The 23500-nt window shown below is 30.3% G+C and overlaps 1 protein-coding gene across 1 annotated transcript; it reads right to left on the bottom strand.

The window, feature by feature from the left end:
• Window positions 1-6656: 6656 nt before the first annotated feature.
• LOC114182588 (trihelix transcription factor GT-2-like) lies at window positions 6657-9590 on the bottom strand. Its single transcript, XM_028069484.1, has 2 exons — window positions 9170-9590; window positions 6657-8396 (listed from the first exon to the last, which is right to left on the bottom strand). Exons 1-2 carry the CDS (start codon window positions 9466-9468, stop codon window positions 6941-6943), a joined length of 1755 nt encoding a protein of 584 aa, XP_027925285.1. The 5' UTR covers window positions 9469-9590; the 3' UTR covers window positions 6657-6940.
• Between the last annotated feature and the right edge of the window lie 13910 nt (window positions 9591-23500).

Genomic DNA, 23500 nt, shown 5'->3' with positions numbered 1-23500 from the left:
ACTGTGGGGTGGGCTAAAATGGGATGGGTCGACTCCCATTGCCATCGCTAATAAAATAAAGGGTTAAATATGTTCTTGGTCCCTTAACTTTCAGTGCAAATTGGAATTAGTCCATCTTCAAAACTTTGACCTAATTTATTTTCCTAACTTTAGAAATGTGTGTATTTAATCATTTTAATAAAATTTTGTAAAGTTTATTCGACCTTTCAAATACGATTCATGATAGCATTTGAGTTATTTACAAGGTTTGACACATTTTCACTTTAATTTTAGTTGAGAAACTCATTTGAAATGTAAAATAAACTTAATAAAATTTGATTAAAAGAACTAAATCCATGCATTTCGAAAGATGAACGACTAAATTGATCTAAAATTTTAAAGATTGACTAATTTTAATTTTTACTAAAGTTAAGGGACAAAAAATAACCCTAAAATTAAGGATTAGGTATTGGTTAATTTTATGTTATTAATATAGTACTTTACAAAACATTTACAAAAAGATGTTATTTTATCATATTTATTAATATAATATATAATTAATTTTGAGAATATTACTAGATATCATACTAATTCAATGTAATTTATTTATTCTACCTAAGAAATCTAATAAAAATATATGTATATTAATTAAACATATTACTTTTAAATGAATATATTCATAATGAAAATATAATACCAAATAAAATATTCATTTCTATTATCTTTCCTAAAATAAAAAAGGCACATTGAACATACATACTTAAATATTCATATATTTACATTCATGTACAACTAAAATTACTCATACACGGCTTATAAAATAAAACATAACATATGTTTATAACAATAAAAAAATAAGAATAAAGTCTTTCATAAACAACCCAATAAAATATGTGTGAGGAGGGCCTCTAGTCAAAAATATGTACTACAATATACTCTACACTCTACGATCAAAAGATATTCATTATTATCTAAACAAGAGGAACGTTAACTAATATTCTTATGACACTCTTTAAGATATAACTAATGAATATTGAAATTTATAAAAGTTTATAAGTAATTATAATATTAAATGAATCATAATCTTAGTAATTGTTAGTGCACTTTAATTTTATTTAAAAGATAAAAATATACACAAGTATTATACATTTGTAATTAGTAATTTATTTGATAAATAAAAGTTAAAAAATAATTTAACTATATTTTAATGTTGTTAAAAATTAAAATATAAATAAACATAAAAAATTGATAGAAAATAAAATATTTTTTGTTTTTTTAATAGAGATAATATTATGTTAATTAATTTTTATTAAAAAAACAATATTTTATTTTTTGTTAATTTAATTTTTTTATGTTTAATTATATTTTAATATCTAGTAATATTAAAATATAGTTTTTTTTTGTGTGTAGCAATTAAATTATCAATTATCGATAGTATAATATTTATGGACATTTTTTCCTCTAAATTAAATAAAAGTGTACTAATAATTATTAAGATCAGAATTCATTTAATATTTAAATTATTTATGAATTTTTACAAAATTCAATGTTCATCAGTTATACCTTAAGGGCGCTGATTAACATGACCTCGAAACAAGCCTAAAATGGTACACTAATATACATTTAATTATAAAATCTCAAAGATCTTACATAGTATTACATAATTTATTTAATAAATAAATTAATTAATTACACTTATCCTCGGCCAAAGACATCAAACAACCCTTTAAACATTTACAACATTTGATGATTTCCAAAAAGTTTGTATTAAATTTGAACATTTATGACTAAGATATATCATTTTTATCATGGTTTACTTGCTTATCGAATTATCATATAGTTATAATTTAAACTTGTAATTAACATAGTATAGCTTCTCATACATCTATATCGAATTTTGGTGATATCAAATAATTGACAAAAAAATAGGAGTGATAAAACGGGCCGGCCCGTCAACTTGTGTTAAAAGGAACATGTAGGGTTGAAGATTTCAACCCATCAGTCCGTTATGGCTTGTCCTGTCCAGCCTATCAATTTAACAGGTTAAAATATGGGTCAACCCATCATGGTCAATTAGCCTGAGTTTAAAAGATAAAATAAATTAAAAATTATTTTTTATATTATATTTTTTAAATGTTCAAGTATATAATAATATTGTAATTTAAATAATTAGTTCCTACAAATTAAATTTTAATTATTAGTTATAATTGAGTAATTTAACATGTAAATGTAATAATTATTTTCATTTGTCTAATTAAAAACATTAACTAATTAATTAAAAGTTAAAAAAGTATTTTATTTGATTAAATATGCTTTTAATATTAATGTATATGTATATATAAACAAATTTTAAAAATAAAAAATTTATAAATAATTGTACAAGGAAGATTATGATTATTAGCCCATTTTTATTTGACAGGCTAGACCCAATCTACTTTTGATAGGCCACAAATAGGTCGGACAAAAATAGGTCAGACTTATTCGTTTTACCACCCTATAAAAAGAACCATTAACTTTAACGTTATCATTAAAATTAAAATATCTCATCACCATGTCACATATCTTACTAATTACAATACAGAACAAGGATATATTAGTCTCCTAATAACCACCTCTAACATATTACACACTGTACATGTTACTTTTATACTAACCTTACATATATTTTCATCAATATCATGCAATCACACTTTTGCATTAGTAATGATATCAAGTAAATTCTTTAAAAATAAGTTAACCAATCTAAAAAATAATTTATTTAGAACAAGAAAGTGTTATGTCTCCTCACTAGAGAATTTCCTGTTAAGTAAAATTCAATGACTCTCGAGTAGGTCATTTAAGTTAAAGTACTTCTTTTTTGAACGAAAATCACTCCACGGTTGAGTTATGAGTTCATAGATGTAAATTATCTTTATTAGATTTAAATAAATAAATAAAAACACGTTCTTAGAGTAGAATTTACTTTCATTTTATATTTCTAGTGTTATAATTTAATTTTATTACAATTTTTTTCATTTGTAAAGTCTTCACAAAGTTGGTTTTCTTGCAATGCAAAAATTTTATGTAGAGATTGAAGGGCTTAAAGATTGAATTAAGTTCATATAATACATTTCTATCTTCTAGTGGTGACAAAATGGTCAGTACGAGTTATTTTGGACCAAAGGGTGGACTAACCCGCTAAATTGAGGTAATGGGTTAGTCCGACTATGGAAAATGGGTTGAAGAGTGTAACTCGTTCCGCCACTGGACAGGCTAGCCATTTGGCCCACCAATCTTTCATTTTTTTTTCTATAGTGTGTTCTTATGATGGAATGGGTTGGCCTTTTTTTTCTTTTGTGGCTCTATTTTTGTTTGAGTGTAGTTTTTTAAATGCCTTAGATATACATTTTGTTCTTTCTAATGGGAGACACTTGTATCCAATCTTCTCCTCCCAAATTTTCATAGTAAAAAAAATAAAAAATAATATAAAATTGATTGAAAGGCACCACAATATGGAGTCACGGGCTGACGGGTTGGATTACTTCAGGCTGTTGGGTTCAAAAACCTGTCTCGGCCCACCTTAACTGTCGAGCCCAACCCACTTTGATATCGTCAATGTTATCTTGTGCTAGAATGTCTTTTGATCTCATGTAGAATAAAGCCTTAAGAAGATCTATATCTCGTAGAAAATTTGACTCAACAAATGGGCTTCATCATGTCAAATGATATGTATAGATGAGGTCTTCTAGATTATACGTATAAGATGATATTAGCAGACGATAATATCTGACAATATCATTAGACGAGTTCATCATATGATTTTTTAGACGATTCTGGAAAAATATTAGGTAGATGAGTCTAGCGAAATGCATTAGACAAATCCAACAATGTACTAACTAGATGACTTTAACTACACACTACATAGACGACTTGTCCTTTATCGTTTTTTCTTCTCTGTCTTCAAGAATACTTTATTTTCTTTATTAAGTTTGCAATTTTAGGTTCTTCTCGACCATTATAAATTCTCTAATTCAATCATGATTGAACCATCTTATGGGCCATTTGTCATGAGACAATTCATCCCTATATCATTTATAGAAAATTTATGAGCTTGATTTCACTTAAGAAAAAAAACACATTAAAACGCTTAAGGAACATATATGCAATTATTTAACATCATTAAAACTCAGTTCATAAATGATTTATCATATCGCTTAGGCAATTTCAACATAATAGACTCTCTAGTTAGACTCTTCTAGTTAGACCTAGTACAAATTATCTACTTAGAACAACTATCTTTTAGCAAGGCTTAAATGGTTGATTTTGGCACATAACTTATTTTAAAGATCATATTATCTCAATTAGAAAAATTCCAGTTAAAACAATATATTTAAATTCAATTAAAGTTCAAGAAAGCTTAGATTAAGTGTTCTAAAAGTACTTAAAAACACAATCATCAATTATATAACATTTTGTGTTGAAATGTTATATAACATGATGTTGTTCATTCATTAGGTTGTCTCTAGTTTGTCTATCTCTTTAAATCTTGAGTCATTTGCTCATCTACTTCTTCTATAATTTCCAATTTTCCTCTATTCTAATTCTTAAGCATATGTTGTAAAGGAAGATAGCAAACTTTCTATCATACCTTCATAGATTTGCTTCCAATACAAATTTTTGTTAATAGTTTGAATTGATTGATTTACATAATGTGAGTTTTAGAAGGAGGTACACTTAAAGCTCCAACAACTTTACTAGGAGTCACAAAGTGTCAATAGATACTATAAGGCCATGAAATTACCATGTTCAAAACCAACTTGAATGATGAGACTCTTGAGGAAACAATTCTAAGTTGTTTTGACACATGCATAAGTGTGTGTGTGTCTACACACACAAGATGTAATAGAGTTACATGAATTCTATGTAAAGTTTTGTTCACCTAAAAGATATACGAAGAAGAATCTTTCGAGGATATTCATTATGATACCAAAATAAAATCCAACACAAAGATCTTTCAACACAAAGATCTTTAGAGGATAATCAAAGTCCTTTTAAGTTCTCTAAAAAGACCTCTTCTAATTTTTCACGAAGATCTACTCTTTAACACTTTCTTTTTCTGAAAAGACAAATTTAATTAGATATTTTAAATGTTAGGAGTATGAACATATTATCTTCAACTATTCAAGTATCCTAATATAATAAATATTGTCTTTAGGAAAGGAGAATTAGTTGATAATGAACATTCTTCTTCCTCTTCATCTTAATTATTCACCTTCCTCTAAATATGATGACTATGTTTTCTCATGAGAAGGAAACTTATTAATACTTAGACACGTGTTGCACAAATCCAAAAGAACTTTAACGCAACTTAATGAAAATAAATCTGTTTTCACACAATGTGTCCAACCAATAACATGTTTTATTCTCTCAAAGAGAAAACTGCGTTAATGAGACAGTTAAAAATTGGTTGAGAAACTTGGTTTAATTGTTATTCTTCCTATTAAACCATAAGAAAAAAATTACATTGTTATTATTTTTAGCTACTCTAGTAATTCTTTTTCTTTCATAATAAGATACATAATCATTTTAAATATATTTTGTCAACCACCTTTGATCGGGATGATTTTAAGTCTTAGAACTTCCAACTTTAATAATATTTGTTTAAGCTAGACCAGCTATAAACTTATCTGATAGTTTGATTCTCGACCCAAATAAGTTTTCTGGTACATGTTTTTAAATTCAAGAGAAAGATAAACATAATTAAAGATAAATTAATTATACATAATGTTGAATGCATTCTCAGTTATCTAACGTTTAAAATAATATAAATGATCTTCACAAATCTGGCGGCATGTGAAGTCAATGGTGGAAAATTAACCAAGTTTTCCCTTCTCACACGCAATCAAAGCCTCCAAAAACACAGGAAAAAAATGAAAGTACAACTGTGACTCTCTGATAGCTCCCATATATCGCCAACAAACATAGGAAAATGAAAATTACTTGACTTCATGAATGCATGTGACATTAATTTTACTAATAATTCATGAATAATTCTCTTTAAAAAAAACCCTCAATATGAGAAAATTCTGATAGAAAAATGTTAAAATTTCTAGTAAAATTTATTTGTGTAGTATACTCTTAACCTAACACATTCTTAATTTGACTCCTATACATTTTTTTTTTTTTTAACTTTGATCTTTGTAAAAATAGATCATATAAATATTAATATAACGAGGATTAATTTAATAGGTTTCTACATATCAAAGTAATGGCAAAAAATATCAAATTTGTAATATTTTTCAGTACAAGAACTAAATTAAAAAATCATGTAGGACGTTCAATTGAAGATAGAAAGAGAACAAAAAATATAGGGTAATATAGGAAACTTAAGAAGAAGAAAAGGGTTAGTGGAAAAAGATGTAAACAAAAGAATTTAAAAAAGAAAGCATTATTGATAATTTATCAATCCAAAACCACATTGCACACACCCACTAGAGTTGCTTTGCTGGCCCATGTGGGTGTTTTTGAGTTAAATCTCTGAATCTAGTTCATGGCGGCAGAACTCTGACCCACTACCCCAATCATCACCTTTTATGATACCCCATGCTCACCAAAAGTCTCTCAGATAGGGTATGTTATGTGAAGCCACTGAAGCCCCATGCCTTTAGATCCTCATGGTTCATGATTAAAGAATTGAATTTTCTGGCACAGGTGTTTCTGTCATGCTTTTAATATCAACAAATCTATCACAATTTCTGTTTCTTATCAGTAACATGTTACAACCCCATCACAAAAATTTAAATTGAATCACTATACCCAAGAATTGTTTCCTCAATAAGTAATCACATTTTCAAGTTTGAAAAAAAAAATGATAAAAAAAAAATAAAGGCTATAAGTAAAAGTAAATTGAACAAACACTTAATATTTCTTCATTCAGAAAATTCCTTATCTTGTCTCCTTCAACTGTGTCCACTGAAGCAGTTTAATCATTTGTCCCAGTCTCACACGCTTCATCTTCCACACCATCTTCATCTTCTTCAACAACAACGTGATCATTATCATCATCGTCGTCGTCACCACCGTTTTCTTCTTCTTTTTCTTGATATTCTTCGCTAGAGTTCTTCTCCGTACCCTCTTCCGAATGAGGTGGAGGCCTCCATTGCTGCTCCGGTTGCACCATCAATGGCTCCATCATCATCATCTCGTTCGGCTTCATGTTCTGGAACACGCCAAAGGGGTTCTGGGATAAGCTCTTTTCCTTGTATATAGCATCAAGCTCGTGAAAATAAGGACATGTTTTGCTATTTTCACGCCTCTCTTTGTTGTTCTCCCTCACTTTTTTGAAGTACTTGTTGATGTTCTCCCACTTTTCCTTGCATCTCTTTGCACTCCGGCTATAACCAAGCCTCTGCATTGCGATCGATATATCTTCCCACAACGGAGCTTTTGGTCCATTTTCTTGATACTTAGTGTCAAGACTCGTCCTCAACCTTATCAAAGCGTGAACTTCAGCCTTTGGCCATCTAGAAGAAGAAGAACTCGCGGGAGAAGTAGTGACAGTAATGGTGCTAGTACTTGTAGCACTGTGGTGACCATTATTCAATTTCTTGATCTCAAAATTATTGTTCAGTGTTGGAGGCTGTGATTGTAGCGTCGTTGTTTGATTTTGTTGTTCTGGTGGCTGTGCTTGAACATGTTGTGTGGTGTTTTGCTGGCCATACATCTTCTGCAATAATGCAATAACTGCAGCATCTTTGGCTGCTGCTGTTGATCTTTCCTGAACAAGAATCTCATGTTCCCTGTTCATCCTTGCCATTTCTTGCATCCTCCAATTGTCTTGTTGTGCCACTCTTTCCCTCTCTCGTTTGTCCATGGCTTCCAAGAACTTCATCTGCATTTCCTCTTGTTTCAAGAGGACCTTCCTAGTGAGCCTCCTGAAGTAGTCCTTCCACTTTCTCTTCCTCCGGTACCTCTCTTCCAAGTCTTCATCAGAAGCTGTGGAAGAAGAGGTGGAGGTGGTGGTGGTGGTGGTGATTGAGAAAGGGGTGTTCATGTTTGGCAAAGAATATGTGACATTGTCGTTGTTGGTGTTGTTGGTGTTGGTGGCGGTGGTTTGTGGTGGTGAAGGAGAAATGTGTGTAGGGTTTGTGGAAGGAAAAGGTGTGACATAAGAGATAACGTTGTTGTTACCATGATCACTTTGTCTAGCTGGCAACGTTAGTGTGTTTGTTGTTGCCAAAGTAGGTTGTGGTTTTGATGGGTAAGAGATCGTGAACTGGTGATTCTCAAGGGCTTGTAATTGATCAAAGAATTTATAGGTTTTTCCATGTGATTTCCCACTTTTGTTCTCTTTCGTTCTCTTGTTGTACTTGTACACGTTCTCAAACTTTTCCTTGCACTTCTTTGCACTTCGATGATATCCAAGCCCTGCCAGTTTTCTGCGCGCATTCATTTATGCATAAAATTAGAGACAGATGTGCAGAAAGAGAAAGAAAACCCAAAATTCAACATTATCCAATACAAAATAAAAATAAAAATACTTGAGATAAATAAAATCATATATAAATAAAAAAAAATAACGAACTAATGCTTACAAATAAACAAGGTAGAATCTCAGACAACGAAATGTACTTGCCTCGATGTACTAAACTAACAACAGAAGAGATGGTTTAATATTTCCTAAAGAATCTAACAAATAAGACAAAAGAAACTAAACAAAGATTGAAACGATGAACCTAATTGAATGAAGAGTGGCCTTAAAGGTAGAGAAAGTCACAGGATGATTCATTTCAAACACGGATCCATTTTTTACACATGTCTTTATCTTTAAACAAAAACTGAAACTTAGATATGAAAAACTGAGGTAAATTATGCAGACCAAGTTCATATAGAGAGAGTATTTACTATCTCACTGATACTGAGATACGATTTGGTGCATGAAATAAAATAAAAACAAAGTTTTGGAATAAAGGGAAGTGATATTTAATTGATTGAACTACCAATTGAAAACCAATTCAGAGATCTGCATGCATGATCCGGAGGGAGATATTGAACTTTACAGTCTCTTCAGAAGCAATGAAAGAAAGAATGAAGTGACTTGAAAAAGCAAAAAATGAAAGAGATGAATAGAGAGAAAAGATGTATTGAAATTTGAGTTATATATTTATATAAATATAAAAAGTATATATTTATTATATATAGTTTTATCTACCTTGAAACTTCTTCCCATAGTGGACCTTTAAGACTTGAATCACGAAACACTGCATCCATATCCGACCTTATCTTCAAGAGAGCCAAAGTTTCTTGGCGGGGCCACCGGTTCCCTCCAAAGCTCATCTTATTACCTTCATTTCCTTCACCTGAATTTGCATCCACATCCACCCCAATCATCTCATCATCACCACCGTCGTCCTCGCCGCCGTGAGCAGCTCCTTCCGCCGCCGCCGCCACCGCCATCTCGGGCTCGCTATGGGAGGAGATCTCCAACACACTTGAGTCTCCTAGCTGCATATAGCTAAACAGATATTGTGTCCCTATGCAATTACAGCTAGAGCAAAAAAAATGAATAATAGAAGACAGGGTGAATACTATATAAGGGTTTTTATGAGTATGGGATGCTTCAGGTTATTATATATTTTTTTATTTTGTGGAGTTTAATTTATTTCTATTTCATAGCAGAGAAAAAAAAATTGGACTTTAATTAAGGTGAAGCAACTTTCATTCCATGTGATGTACATGGGTGCTGTTTATCTTTTTAATTTTATTATGAGTTTAATTAATATACACCTGTGAAATGCTTTAAAACAGATATTTGATGAATTGTATCACTTGGTTAATATGATAAGAAAAGTAATTTGTTATTATATGTTTAATAAAATTAAATTTTCGGACAATATATATATAATATAATAAATAAATTAAACTCTTTCATTATTAGGGCATGGAATCTTCACTTTTTTTTTATTGGGTTGAAAATAAAAACGCAGAAAAGTCGCTTTGGTTCTCGTATCTGTGTGTCACACGTAAGTGCCAGGAAAAGAAAAAATGAAGGTAATAAAGTATGAGATATTATATATATGATTATAGGAAAAAAAAAATATCAGAAACGTAAAAGATTTTTAATTTTTAATTTTTGGTTTTTGCGATAAATATTTTGGAAAAAGAAGATTAACAGTTGTAGTGGGAAATAGACCACAGAAGCGACGATGGAGATAATAAGTTGTGGCCCATTGTTGTAGGTCAGCTTTTGCGTTTGGGGATTTTGGATTTCAGTGGCCGTTTTCACAAATGCCGTTGTGGAATTACTAATTTGCCCCTAGGGTTGATATCAATTATCATTGCCTTCTAATAAATTCGTGGAACTCATTCTATCAAGGGAACTCATATAGTTAGACTTTTCCAATATGTGTGACCATGGAAAACATTTTCTTTTTAATCCTTCAAAATTTTATTTAACATTTTTAAATATTAACCGATTCTTCAAAAATTAGTTAAAATATATAGTAGTAAAAGTTAAGTATATGGTGAGTATGAAATGGTGTAATGTAAGCACATATATATATACTTTGGATAATAAATTGGAAGAAACTAGGGTGATAATGCGACCACGTGGTGTGAGAAAGTAGAGTTTGAAGCTTGGTTATGAAAAATAATAATTTGAACCTAATTTGTTGATAATGATGAATTAATGGTTTTTTTGTTAGATATAGGTCACTATGCATAGGCAAAGTCTATTTATGAAATGGAAGTAACCGGTGACAAATTCAGTTATATTCGACCTAACATAATAAATAGAATGAATATTTTGATGGCTAACAACCTTCTAAGGCTTTATGATGACCAATTATTTGAATTTTTATTAGGGACCATTTTGCAATAGTGTGGGTAATGAAGTGACTTGCCGATGAATAACATGCTAGTACAAGTTACAAAGAGTTATTGAGTCGGTTTTTCTGTTTTATTTTTCTCGATGTAAATATCAAATAATTTTCCAATTACATGTGGAAGAGGAGAAAGTGATAAAGTTGCCTTTCGTTTTTCTTATTTTGTACTCTGAATTCAAGAATTCCATTAATTTTTAGTGACCCCACAACGTGCTTCAACGTGACGGACTTTATCAACCAATAATATTATTATTGTATATATGCCCTTTACCAGAGAAAAAGAACACAACATGGCTTTGGGATTTTATTTTAGCTGAGTTTAATTTTTCTTACTTTTTATATGATTCACATGACTTGATTTTCTTTTTCTTTTTCTTTTTTGTCTCGTTTAATTAACCTCAATAATTATCCGGGTTTATGTGATTCATATAAAAAAGTTGGAGATTATTTTGTAGTTATCTATTCTGACAAAAAGAGAGTTACTGATTAGGGAGATATTTTTAGAGGAATGAGTTTTCAATTCATATTGAAAATATTTCGAAATTTTCAAAGATTGGTATGAGATTGTTTTCGGTTTATAAGAGCGATGGATGGTTGGCTCCTGCCAGTTCATTTACTCCCCTTTTCTATGGTCAAAATATAAACACAAATTTTGGTGTGCTTTTAATATTATGTTTTAATTAAAATTACTTTTGCCTGTAATCGTACTTATATAATTATGATAGCACATAAATCTGAAAATGTGGATATTGACTCAATTATTGACTTTAACGAGAATTATTTGTTTTACTAGGATATAATTATAAGTATAGATAATATTACGGAATGAGAATAGTATCCCTATATTTGTAACATATTTGTTTTTGTTTTAAATTGCAAAAACATCATAATTTATTAAGTATTAATTGATATAACTATAAATATAGATATTCAAGTTCATTAGGATATTTAAGGCACTTTTTCTATCAAGACAACATAAATTACATTTTTTTCCTTGTGATTTTTTTTTTTCAAATGGTGTATTGTATTTCAAGAAATTCAAATCTAAATTTCATCTAATTAAATCATTTTTAAGGCACACGCTTCATCATTTAGACTCATCTTTATTATTTTGATTTGCTTATTTTGTTCTTAAATATGACTATTTGTAAACACAAAACAATGACTATGTAAATTCTTAAATATTCACATTCCAAAGATCTACCAAGAATTGAATCTTCCATTCATGAGTAAACACAGAATTATGAATTCAATTTGTGCAAAACGAATACATAATTTAATTCAATATGTAATTCAATTTTCAGCGAACAATCGATTACAATTTAATAAAAATGTAATTTGAACATTTAGAACCATAAAACGCCAAAAATTTGTAACATAATAGAAGAAAATAATATTAGATAAAACATTAAATACTTTAATATAAACGAACAAACATAGAATAGTATACTAGATAACCTATTATAGTTATCCAAATACACAGAAGTATACGTGATAACTACGGACATAAAACAACCCTAAGAGTAGATTGGGAACATAAACAGCAGAGAGTTTTTCAAAAGGATGTTAAAAAAAATTTATAACCTCTAATCTAAACAACATCGTCTCCCTCCACCTGATCAGGATTAACAAAAGTCTTCTCATTTGCTCACACCAAGTTATAGTGATCATAATAAAAGAAAAGACAAATAAGAAAACAAAGACAAAAAGAAAAGGGAAAGTTAATAAATTTAAATTAACAAATAATAATCAAGTCATTGTAACACAAATAACATGTAATACCAAACATAGTAGACATTCTCACTCAATTATCTGGATACATGTAATGAAATCAGATTCACTAGAAACTTGCACTTGTGGTGGTCTCTACTGTTATACAAAGTCATTGTCAATAGGTTTCTGTTGGAAATATTTTATTATATTTAAAAAATAATGGTTAAAATACTACGTTGGTCCTCGTTTTTGTACCAAAATCTCAATTTGGTCGTTATATTTTTATTAGTCTCAATTAGGTCCACATTTTTTTAAATTAGTAACATTATATAAAAGTAAAATTTGGTCTAAATTTGAAGTGCATGAAATTGAAAATTTTAAAAAACAATTGAGACTGAAATCAAATCAAAGTAACAAATATGAGGACCAAACTGAGATTCATACAATAATTTGACATGTGTTACCATATTAGATTGACACGCGTTACCATATTAGATTGACACGTGGCATAAATATTTTTGTTAAAAAAATTCAAAAAAAAAATTAAAATTTAAAAAAAAACGAGGAGATGACATGTGGACCTACTTAATAGTGTTAGTTCCATACTAATAGAAATGACCTAATTGTTACTGATTTACAAAAATATGGACCTAATTGAGATTAATAAAAATATGATGACCAAATTGAGATTTTGATACAAAAACGAGGACCAACAGAGTATTTTAACCAAAAACAAATAATTAAAATAAAAGTTCTACTGTTACTGAAGTTTTTATGAAATTTAAATCTTATAGGTTAATATTATTTATGATTAACGACTATATTTCTTATTACAATTTACTCTTGTGCCTCCTTTTGCTACCTATAAGTACCACCTAGGTGCATGGGAAAAAATACAACAAAACAACCACAAACACTAGAGATTTCTCCAAAGTGTTCTTCTTTTCTTATCTATATTATCTTTAAGACATTGGTGTTCATAAGGTTCAGAGATTCTTCACTGCACTCAATCGATCTGACGGGTTGTTGTATATTGGGAGATAAACACATATGATTTTGAAACACATATGAATATGTATTGTGTATTTGTACTGCCCTGTGCAGTGGGGGCGTTTTCTCTCTAAGGATAACGTCATTCGTGCCTCAACCTAGGCTTCTTCTATCCTTTCCTCATTTATTTAGTTTTTTTATCTCTTATTGTTATTATAATTGTTGGATCTCTGATTAATATTCGTTGATTTATATATACATATATATATATATATATATATATATATATGTGTGTGTGTGTGTGTGTGTGTGTGTGTGTTTGTGTATTAGTATTAGTATTGCTTTAATAATTATTATTATATTATTTTATATTTTTATTATTAATAGTATTATTTGAGTAATCATTTTTCTAATATTCTTAGAGTGAAAAACTCTTATTCTTTTCTAATATTAAAGACAATATAGGGGAAGACTGAAAACATTTTTTTTTTTATGAACTAATGAGTTATAATTAAATCAGTCTCAACTAAACCTAAAAATGTATGTGTATAATTGTTTTTATTTCTATTGGTAATCATAAATGAAATTATGGATGAATGAAATTCCTGCTTATTGAATAATTTGTTGTGATGTCTAAAGCTAATGTTTTGCTATTATATTAATTTATGATTTAATATCTTATACTCTTTCAATTGATAGAGATGTTCTAGATCATGAATATATTTTAAATTATTTTTATGAAAACAATTATAAAATGTTTGTCATACTAAACCTATTATTGAGTTATGAAATTATGCATTTGCAAAAAAATTAATAAATAAAAAATTATCTTGATATTTATATGAAAAAAAATGACCGATAATAAATCTATTTCTTTATCAGATTTATGAATTTAAAAATATTTTTTATAACATGAAATTAATATGAATTATTTTATTAGACATCATGTTTATGATCATGTGTGTGCTGAAAAAAAAAATCTTCATATCAAAAATTGATGGATGGTCAATTAAACTTGTCTTCTTAAAATTATCTTATTTTTGAAAATGAGTTTCTCATGTTTTTAAATTTAGAAACTTCCTTGATGCTCTACAAGGTTATGAAGTGATTTTCAAGTGCAATAGGATTATTTCTAGACATGTGTTTTGATTAGTAAATAATATATTTGTGATGGTTTTGTTTGAGTTAAGTATATTTATCTTGTAATAAAATAGTAGTTCTTCTTTGATTATCACATATGTTGAAAGTATTGATACATGACATGCTATTATTATAATTGTTGAAAAGTTTGATTAGAGACCATTCAAATTATAAAATTTTGTGGTACAAAATTAATTAAAAAGGGAAGTGATGAATATATTTCTTTAGAAATAAGAATAGAAGTCTTTATATATGGGTATTTTTTTTGTATGAAATCCATGGTATTATTTATTAAATAACATCTTCATATAATATTAATCTAATGGTGCAGCGAAAAGAAAGAAAAAAAAGTTCTTTGATATGGTAAATGTTATTCTACAAGTTATAGCTTGTCTAACATTATATTAGTGAAATTTTTTATCCTGCTTACCATATTTTGAACACAAAAGGTTGTGATAAAACATTTTGAGTTATGAAAGCAAAAAGAACCACATTTAAAATATTTCAAAGCGTGGGGGTGTCTTGTAAAGGTTAATATACCTCTTAATGAGTATAAAAAAAACTTATTGGTTATATATTCTGAACTAAGTGAAAATATACACCTTTAATACTATTTTTCCATCTAGTGATAATATTATTTGTGTTTTTTCTAGTTATGGCAATATGTCCAATTTCTTGAGATTATTGAATGATATTTTAATGCAAATTGGATATTGATTTTGGTGACAAAATCAACTATTGGTTATGGTTATGTTTTAACTTTGGGTGGAGGTACAAATATCATGAAAATCTGCTAATCAAAATGTTGTTTCATGATATACCATGGGAGCAAAGATTCTTGTTGTAAATAATACTAGTGTTGCTCACATAGATATTTATTATCTACATGATTTATCATTATTAAATAAACATATATCTCCTATGACATTGCATTGTGACACTCAAGTTGTTATATATATAAAGCTTATAGCAAAAATTTTATGAAGAGAGTGAGACATAAATTTATTAGAAAGCTATTTTAATTTTCTTGACTTTGTCAAGTCAGAAAAAATTGCGGATCTGCTCACCAAAGGATTGATGCATCAACGAGAATTTGAGTCATCGAGGGGAATGAAACTAAAGCCCATAAATTAGTTGCAACAATGGACACCTATCTCTACATGAATAGCAATCCCATGGAATGGAGTTCAATGGGTAACAACGAAGTTGTTGTTAACTAAAGTACACCAAATAATTTGATTAAATTTTATGTCTCATTCCTATGGCAAGGTGTACTATAAATTGTGGCAATAATTAGGTTGAGGTATACGCATTATTATGCTTATATATTATTTTTTAAAATATCTCTTAATAAACCCAATGACAATTATTGTACGGGTGTGAGTCACAAACCACCCTTTGAGGATTTACTTAGTGAGTGTGATGGTGGGGCCGCCATTGTGAGACATGGACAAGTCTCAAAGTGACACTTACGAAACAAGATATATGCACAAGGCCATAACGTCCACCCACTTATTAGAACCTACAATGAACACCAATATTATGTGTTATTTACTAAAACTCGGTCACAAGGGATGTAGTTCAAGACAATCAAGTCTTTGCATTTTCTCAGGTGAAAGTTTATAAGGACTATGTGTAAGACTCAAACCCGAAAAGTTTCTTACGCTGAACTACAATATATTTTTTTAAAAAGATAATATATTTTGTTTTATTTTATTTTTTAAATTACGTGGGGGATTGTTGGAAATATTTTATTATAATTTAAAAAATGAATAATAAAAATAAAAATTCTACTGTTACTGAAATTTTTATGAACTTTAAATCTTATGGGTTAATGTTATTTATGATTAATGGCTATATTTCTTATTACAATTTACTCTTGTGTCTCCTTTTACTACCTATAAATACCACCTAGGTGCACGGGAAAATACACAACAAAACAACCACAAACACTAGAGTTTCTCCAAAGTGTTCTTCTTTTCTTCTCTATATTATCTTTAAGACATTAGTTTTCATAAGGTTTGGAGATCTTTTGTTGCACTCAATCGATCTGACAGGTTGTTGTATATTGGGAGAGAAACACATATGATTTGAAACACATATGTTTGTGTATTGTGTATTTGTATTGCCCAGTGTAATGAGGGTGTTTTCTCTCTAAGGATAGCGCCATGCATGTCTCAACCCAGGCTTTTTCTATCCTTTCCTCATTTATTTTTTTTATCTCTTATTGTTATTATAATTTTTGGGTCTTTGATTAATATTCCTTGATTCATATATATGTCTTAGTATTATTATTTCTTTAATTATTATTATTATATTATTTTTATTTTTATTATTAATAGAATTATTTGAGTAATCATTTTTCTAACAGTTTCACCCTACCACACACAAGGTTAATTCATGATCATCTAAGGCCATTATCCTGCCTTAGATTAGGACTTCTTATAACTCTAAATGACCATTAGAGTGTCAAGATGTTACCTTACTTGAATCCATATATGTTAGTGAAAAACGGCAAGTGCATCGGTCGTAACGTAGTAAGTAATAAGTATTTTATCATTCTTTTCAAAGGACTTGTGCAACACATGACAACTCTCAGATTAAATAACCCAATTAGCCCACAAAGTTCACAAAAACACAATGGAAACTCCTTTTTTATTTTTATCAAACAATTGGTGTGTAACAAGAATTTAACATAATGTATTTACAATTTCTCAAGATTAGACTTCAACCACTTCATTCTCATGCATTCTAAATTATCTCAATCTCATATTCATGTTAAAATCAATTCACAAGAATACTCAAATCCTATCTCTAGAGCATTTGAGCTATGATCACTCATCAAGTTTCAATCCCTTGAATCCTCAACAAGTGAAATCATGCATTAGTTTCAAAAGTCTAAGATTACTAATGAACCAAGTTCTATTGCTAGATACAAACATCCATTAGGTATTTAATTTCAAGTATAGACTCTACAGATGTTTCCCAACACCTCAAGAATCATACATCAAACATGAGAACAATCCACATCAAGCATGAGGCATGGAAATCAAACACTAACTTGAATCGGAAAAGCATATATATTTTAACAACACAATTTTACACAAGAATTCAGTGTTTTACTTCTAATCTCGACAAATAGAATTGCTCTCTACAGTGGAAAACCTAGGGTTTTACAAAATTAAAGAATAGGGAAGAAATTAGAACCATAAAGTAAAAGCAATCCCACTCCTAAGGTTCTTGACAACTACTTCTTGCTCTAATTGTGCCTCCCATTCGCATCGCTGCCTTTAATTTCGTAGTCTATCATCCTCTCAAACCTAAAAGGGGTAAAACCTCAATTGATGAAGAAGGAGACCCAAGAAGGAAAAGGAAGAGTTTCCCAACACCCCTAGTAGCCTCCAAGAGTCTCTCCCAATCACCCAAGGTGTTTCTATCCGTGTGAAATGAGAAATGCTCCAAAACTCTCGTAGAAACATGATTAAATAACCATATATGTATATCAGGGTCGACATTCTCGCCCAGCGGCTTTATTCTTGCCCAACGAGGCCTAAAATTTATGCTCTCTGACTTGTAACTCGCTGGGCGAGTTATATTTTCGTGCAATGACTCGAATACTGTAGTTTTGTGCTATCATTTTTGCTTAACGAGCCACCAGCTCGCCCAGCGAGTCAGCCACTCACTCAATAGTGGTATTTTGGCCTTTCAGGGGTGGTCTAAGGTATTATATACCTATAGGTGAGTCTTTTCTTCGTTTTTGCAGTGTTGGGCACAATTTTGGTGTCCCCTGACATGGGTATTTGTCTAAAATTCAATCTTTCTTGTCTAATCATGCTTCCTTAAGTTCTAGCTTTTTTTCCTCCACTAGAATTGCTTTCTATTGACTTATTTCACACACTCATAATAAATATTAGAAGTAAAAAAGCATAAAAAACTAAAATACAAAACAATGCAAAAACAACATAAACTTGAGGATTTAAACAAGATAAAAGCTATGGAGAAGTTAATTTTATTCACGAAACTTAACACCAATAAAAGGTAGAAAAACAAAATTATCAATTGCATAAACTATAATACAACCATAGGAATTTCTCCATAAAATTCCCTTATCTTTAACATGTTATCTTGAAATCAATCACATATTATATAAAAGCATATCAAATTAAGTCGTAGTATACTAGAATCAATCATACATAACACATCTAACATATTATCATAATATCACAATCAAACACATTTTAAAATACTAAACTTTTAACAGCCCATAGTTTCGCTTGGGCGAGATCATTGTAGCTTGAGCGATATTACAGAAACTGAAATAAAACTCTATAGCAATCTCCCCTAGGCGATAAGGGCTCTCGCTTGAGCGACAAAGTTGTCGCCTAGGCAAAAATTAAATAGAGATCAAAAGTGGCCTTTGTTTCAAGAAAGGATGAAGATCAGAAAAGAATAAAGAAGAATTAAGGTTGAGCTGAAATGAAGAAAGAAATAGAAGTTGAGAGGATTCGTAGCAGAGGAAACCATGTTCTGATTCTGACATTTTGATTGGCTAGTCTTTGATTCTTTTAATACAACAGATTTTAAAATAAAAAGGGGTTTACAAAATCTCAATCAATGACTTCGGAAAGAAAATAATTAATAACAGTAATATAAATTACATAAGTAGAAAATAAAGAGATTAAAGAGAAGAATGAACCAAAATCAAATTTGAAAATAAGAAAAACAAAACTTAAAATGTTGAATCTCAAAGTACTTCAAATAGTAGATGAAGATTGGTCCTAGGAAAGTTTGAGAGACAGAAATTCTAAAGGTTGCAAAGTCTCTAAAATTTGAAAACCAACGGCTAACTTTACAAGTTCCTATTTATAGTATACAATATTATAAATTCTTAGAATTCCAATAAAAGGTTCTCGAATAAAAATCCAAGTTATTTCTAACATATTAATGAACTTGTTAGTTTTGCACAAATTTAAAAAATAAATAAATATTAAAATTTAAAAATATTTTAAATGTCTTTTTACCTCATTTGTATAAATTAGAATGAAATCTATTTTCTTACATATTAATAAATTTTATAATGCACTATTTAAATGAAATAACATATAAAAAATATTAAACTAATAATAAATCAAATTTATAACCCACTTACCATTTATTATAACACCCTCTAAATAAAAACAAAAGAAAACTATAACATGATCTAATAAAAGGTCAATATAATATATATATATATATATATATATATATATATATATATATATATATATATATATATATATATATATATATATGGACCTTGGTTGGTCCTTACTTATTTCACTCTTTTATTAAAAATATGATAATAGATAATATATTTTTATTATTTTGAATGAGTATTAAAAAGAAGTTTTTTACAGATAAAACTCAAACAATTGTTGAATTTGAAAACATCAAGAAATATGACAACATTTATATGATATTAATTTTGTTATTAAGTTTTCAATATCATGTTCAAAAGAAAACTAGTTTAAAAATTCAACTTTTATTGTAGATACTTTTAACCATCTAAATTTGAATATTTATCATTCATATTTGAATTATGTCAATTTTTAGTAAGAATAGAAAGTATATCCTACTTAAATATTATTTTTGTCTAAAATGATTTGTATAGGGGAGTTGAGTACATCTCAGTCCCACCTATGGATGAGTACATCCTAGCCTCAACAAGGGGCAGATACATCTTGGCCTAATCCACCTTTGGGCTTAGGGGTACATTACATCCCTGCATACCATACAAACATACATCCCAGTACATAAGGACTTAAGCATATATATGTATATCCTATTACATATGGGCTCAGACATACAAGCGTATAAAGGATATATCTTTACATTCATCTTTTATTCACACCAGTATAATTAGTCGCAACGTACCCAGTTTTGTCCCAATGTGTCTAAATGGTACTCGCTTTTAACTTTGCATCTGCTTAGTACCCAAATTAGTTAATTTGCATCAATGTGGTCCCTTTTCGTTGACTCCATTAAATAAGATAATGTTTAACTGTGTGGACCAGTTAAGTGAGAAAAAGTGTTATGACGTGGCATGAGAGTGGTGTATGATGTGGAACAGTGCAGCGTAAGAGAAAATTGAAAAGAAAAAGGCACGAATTAGGAACAGAATTGGAACGTTTTCTACAATAGAAGATGGGTTTTCTAGAGCTGGGGTTTACTGAATTTGGGCCATTTCGTGCGTTGTGGACAAAATTGAAGGTGTAATTGACATCAAATTGGTAGCTATTTGGGATTGCAGGTGCGCAAACCAATTTTTTTTTTGTCGTTGATTGCATTATTTGTTGTTGGGATGGTGGGGTTTAGGGTTAGTGGTTGAATGTTTTTCGTGGTTTAATTTAATGGTGTTATGCGGTGCTGTTGTAATATTTTTATGATTTCGTTGACGGTGGTGGTCCATAAAGTGTGTTTTTGTTCACGAAAAGTGGTCCCCCATTAGTTATGCTTTTGTCTATTTTGATGCTTTTGTCGGTGTTATGGTGGTATGAAATGTAATATGTGTTTCTTTGTTTGGGTAAAATGGTATTTCACAGGGTAATATAGATATATTATTGTTGGTATGGACGACCATTTCGAAGTCGTGTTTCATCATGGTGGGAGGTTTGAGAGTAATGGGTCACTGCAATATGTTGGACAATTTAGTGTTTTGGCATGTGACCTAGATAGATTGAGCTATTTCGAGATTTTGGGTATTCTGAAGGAGATGGGTTATGCCAATGTGAAGGAGATGTGGTATGCAGTGGGTGGAGGATCTGTTTTGGAGGGTAGATTAGAGTTGTTGTCTAATGACCGAGGGACATGTCATATGGTGAATATTGCCACTCTTAATGGTCAGGTACACTTGTATGTGGTTCAAAAAGTGGATGAAACTGAGGTAGTGAATCTATTAGAATATCATTATGTTGTGGAAGAGGGTGATGTTCAGGGTGATGCTGAGGGTAATCTTGAGGGTGATGTGAGTGAGGTTGATGGGGGTGTACAATTTCAAAATGAGGATGATGGAGGTGAGGTTCATGGGGTTGTACAGAGTGAAAATGAGGAACATGGAAGGTGGGACTAGAAAGAGGTGTGGGATATGCGGACAAATAAGTCATAGAAGAAATGGTTGTCCACAAGCCCCAAAGGAGCCACCAACTAATCCACAAACTCAGCCACCAATTGGGAGCAGTCAACAAACTCAGCCACCAACACATGGTCATGGAACAGAACCACCAATTCACACACCAGCTGAGGCACAATCTGAGGATCCTGAAACACAACCACCAATTCACATCACAACTAAAGCAGCAACTAATACACCAATTCAGCCCCCAGCAGAAGCTCCTCCTGGATCGCATGCATCAAGTGAACCACAACAACCAATTCAGCAACCAAGTACAACAACCAATCCAACAACTCAAATTGAACCAGGTGCAACACAACAAAGTCAAGCACCACCTGCATGATCCACCAACTGAATGTTTTTTTCTTGAAGAATTTGGACTTCCTTTTTTACTTTTTAAAGTGTAATTTGTAATTGACTACTTGCTTTATATTGGGCTTATTTTGGAAGACAAATTATTTTGATATGCCCAGCTTATGTACTCAGCACTTGATATTCACTTCTTCTTTAATGAATGCATTTTCATCCATCTTTAGTTCAGAATTTATGAATGTCAAATGAATATGCCACCACCTATTATGGTTCTTCTTCTATGTGCATCCAATTAATTACAGAAGATTAAATTTCAAGATGTAACCACAAATTGAACACACTTTTCATCACCAACAATTTCACTTCCAATTCATTTAATAACCATTAATTACAACTTCATTGAACACAAAATACATACCCAAATACAAACCATATTCAATCATTCATAAACTTAAGCCTTCATGGATTTTACAAAATAAGAACATCAAACCATATTCACCAATGAACCCTTCATTTATTTTTTTATCAATACACACAAAAGAAGGATGACAATTAAATCCAACAACCCAATTATCCTAAATAAGTACATCAACCACTTCTTGGAATCAATCAACTCTTTCTCCAGTTGACGTATTCTTTGGCTTTGTCTAGCAATGGTTGCATCTCTTTCATCCCCATTATCTTCAGTGCACCATTTGAAGTAATTGCAGCCTTTGAAATCTTCACTCCCATTCCGTTGTTAAAAAAAATCAAAGCAAGCATGATTTTGAACAACAAAAGTCAGCCCAAAAGAAAATAAGAATCACATATCAAACCTTGTAGTGAGGGCAACCCTAAATTTTTTTCCCACCATTCTTCACTGTTCTTGCAACTCTTAACACTGCAATCTCCCCACAATGGCAATGTGGTATTCCACCCACTGACCCAGATACAGTAGCAGGAGAAGAAACGTTGTGGTTATGTGACCCACACGAACAAGACGACCATGGATGACTAAAATCACATGACATTTCCCACTTCACCAGCCACCTTACCCCTACAGCAAATTAGCTTCCCGACCAAAAAATGAAGAAGAAGAATGGGAAATTAGGGCTTTTTGAATGGGGACAATTAATTCAAATAGGGCATGACACGTTATCCATAAATTGCCACTGTACAATTATTTTGACACGTATCCATTCTGCAATGCCACATCATTGCTCTATTAATGGTGTTTCTGGAAACTTAACGGGATGGACCACATTGATGCAAATTAACTAATTTGGGTATTAAGTAGATGCAAAGTTAAAAGCGTATACCATTTAGACACATTGGGACGAAACTGGGTACATTGCGACTAATTATACCTACTCAC

Source organism: Vigna unguiculata, chromosome 4 (assembly GCF_004118075.2).
Source record: "Vigna unguiculata cultivar IT97K-499-35 chromosome 4, ASM411807v1, whole genome shotgun sequence".
Lineage (NCBI taxonomy): Eukaryota > Viridiplantae > Streptophyta > Magnoliopsida > Fabales > Fabaceae > Vigna > Vigna unguiculata.
The sequence above is the reverse complement of the archived record's forward strand: the minus strand, read 5'-3'. Positions and strand labels throughout refer to the sequence as shown.